The following is a 1803-nucleotide window of genomic DNA, read 5'->3' on the forward strand; positions in this document are numbered from 1 at the left end:
CATCATCATCATCATCATCATCACCCTACCACTACTATCATCGCCACGATCACCACCACAATCACCACCTCCATAATCATCAATAATATCACCATCATCACCACCACCACCACCATCATAATCATTATTATTAATATCATCATCATCATCATCATCATCATCATCATCATCATCATCATCATCATCATCATCACCATCATCATCATTTATTTCAATCCTTGTTGTCCTACTCAATAGTTCCATTTCCCCCTCATACACCAACCTCAACCATCTCTGATTTCCCCACAGTTCCATCTGGTTCACGAGCCATCCAATCTCTGCTTGGAGGTCACCACGGTGTCACCGATACTCAGGCCATGCGAGGACAAGAAAGGAGTCCAGAAATGGATATTTCTACCCATTTCCCTTCCATAACTACACCGATACTCAGGCCATGCGAGGACAAGAAAGGAGTCCAGAAATGGATATTTCTACCCATTTCCCTTCCATAAATAACTACTTTATCTTTTGTCTGGGAATATATATAAACAGACTGACAAATGGACACGCAGGCAAATAGGCACAAACTTGAATTACAGGCCTACACGCGTCATTATCATCAAGCATTTTCGCCATGGCGATCCTCAAACAAATGCAAAAATCAACCAAATTGAAAATTGAGTTTTTATATAGGGCAATCTCCACTTTATGTGCTCAAAGCGCATTACAAAGGTCCCTAATCAACAGCAACATTTAACATGTAGAATGAGACATTACGCCTGTTAGGCGATAATACATTTTTTCCGACAGAGACAATGCTGTTAATAGCCAGGTACTAATTTTACACCTGAGTACGGTGGGAGAATGTGAGTAAAGAGCCTTTTCTATGCGCCGAGCAATGCTCGAACTCAGGACCTTCCGATCAAAAAAGCGAGTGCCATACCACAAGCCCACATCTCCGCACGAAGCGCCCAAACCATGGTCGAACAGGTTGAAATGATTCTGAGCTACTTGAAGCTGTGAACTGTAAAATGTAATGTGTGTAACGTATATAAATAAACATTGCAGCGTAAAATAATCGCTGTCTTCATTATATTTCAAGGGAGATAACTCGGTAATAATAAATAATTTCAAAGTTTTGAATGAGTGATATCCCTTGATTTTCATTTATTTTTTTCGTCATCATGTATAATTTTTTGACTGTATAAGATAAAGAGATGATTCAAACAGCAAAAAATAGAAAAATGATTTGCCTTTTTAATGATAAATGACAAATTAGATACAGGTGGTGATTAATACTAAAATTGTTTTAAGTTATATAAAGTAACACCTGTTTTTATTTTGTATTTGTTTTCACTTGTGTCACCTTTGAGTTCTAACATCTTTTCGTAAAAGGGCCAGAGATCCTTTGCACATTAAATTTTATTTTTGATCTATAATAATTGTTCCAATTCCAAAACTGCAGAAATAGAAAAAAAACACGATTACATGATTTAACCTTTTTATTATCCGTCAAGGCAGTGAAACTCAATACAGCTCCAATTATGTATAGATCCACATATTTTGGTCCGATTTACTTATTTATCTATCTATCTATTTATCTATATTTTTTTCTTCATCTGAATCAATTGGTTCCGGTGATGATGATGTTTCTGACTGTCCTTGTGGAGGTTTAGGCGGGGGGGGGGGGGGGGAGGAAGGAGAGAGAGAGAGAGAGAGAGAGAGATAGAGAAAGAGAGAGAGAGAGAGTATCTATATGATGGAGGTAGTTCAGATTATGATGATGGTTACTTACTACTTTATCTATCTGCCTTCATTTGTTTA

At 37.4% G+C, this 1803-nt stretch overlaps 1 protein-coding gene across 1 annotated transcript in view; it reads left to right on the forward strand.

The window, feature by feature from the left end:
• The window catches only part of LOC144963875 (polypeptide N-acetylgalactosaminyltransferase 1-like), a 16522-nt gene extending 15443 nt beyond the window's left edge, over positions 1–1079 (forward strand). Inside the window, exon 11 of the mRNA XM_078897823.1 lies at positions 289–1079. Within this exon, the coding sequence (XP_078753949.1) occupies positions 289–414 (126 nt within the window). The 3' untranslated portion in view covers positions 415–1079. The remainder of the gene's footprint in view (positions 1–288) is intronic.
• Positions 1080–1803: the final 724 nt, after the last annotated feature.

Source organism: Berghia stephanieae, chromosome 2 (genome assembly GCF_034508935.2).
Source record: "Berghia stephanieae isolate SIO BIC M18660-M18661 chromosome 2, UCSD_Bste_1.3, whole genome shotgun sequence".
NCBI lineage: Eukaryota > Metazoa > Mollusca > Gastropoda > Nudibranchia > Aeolidiidae > Berghia > Berghia stephanieae.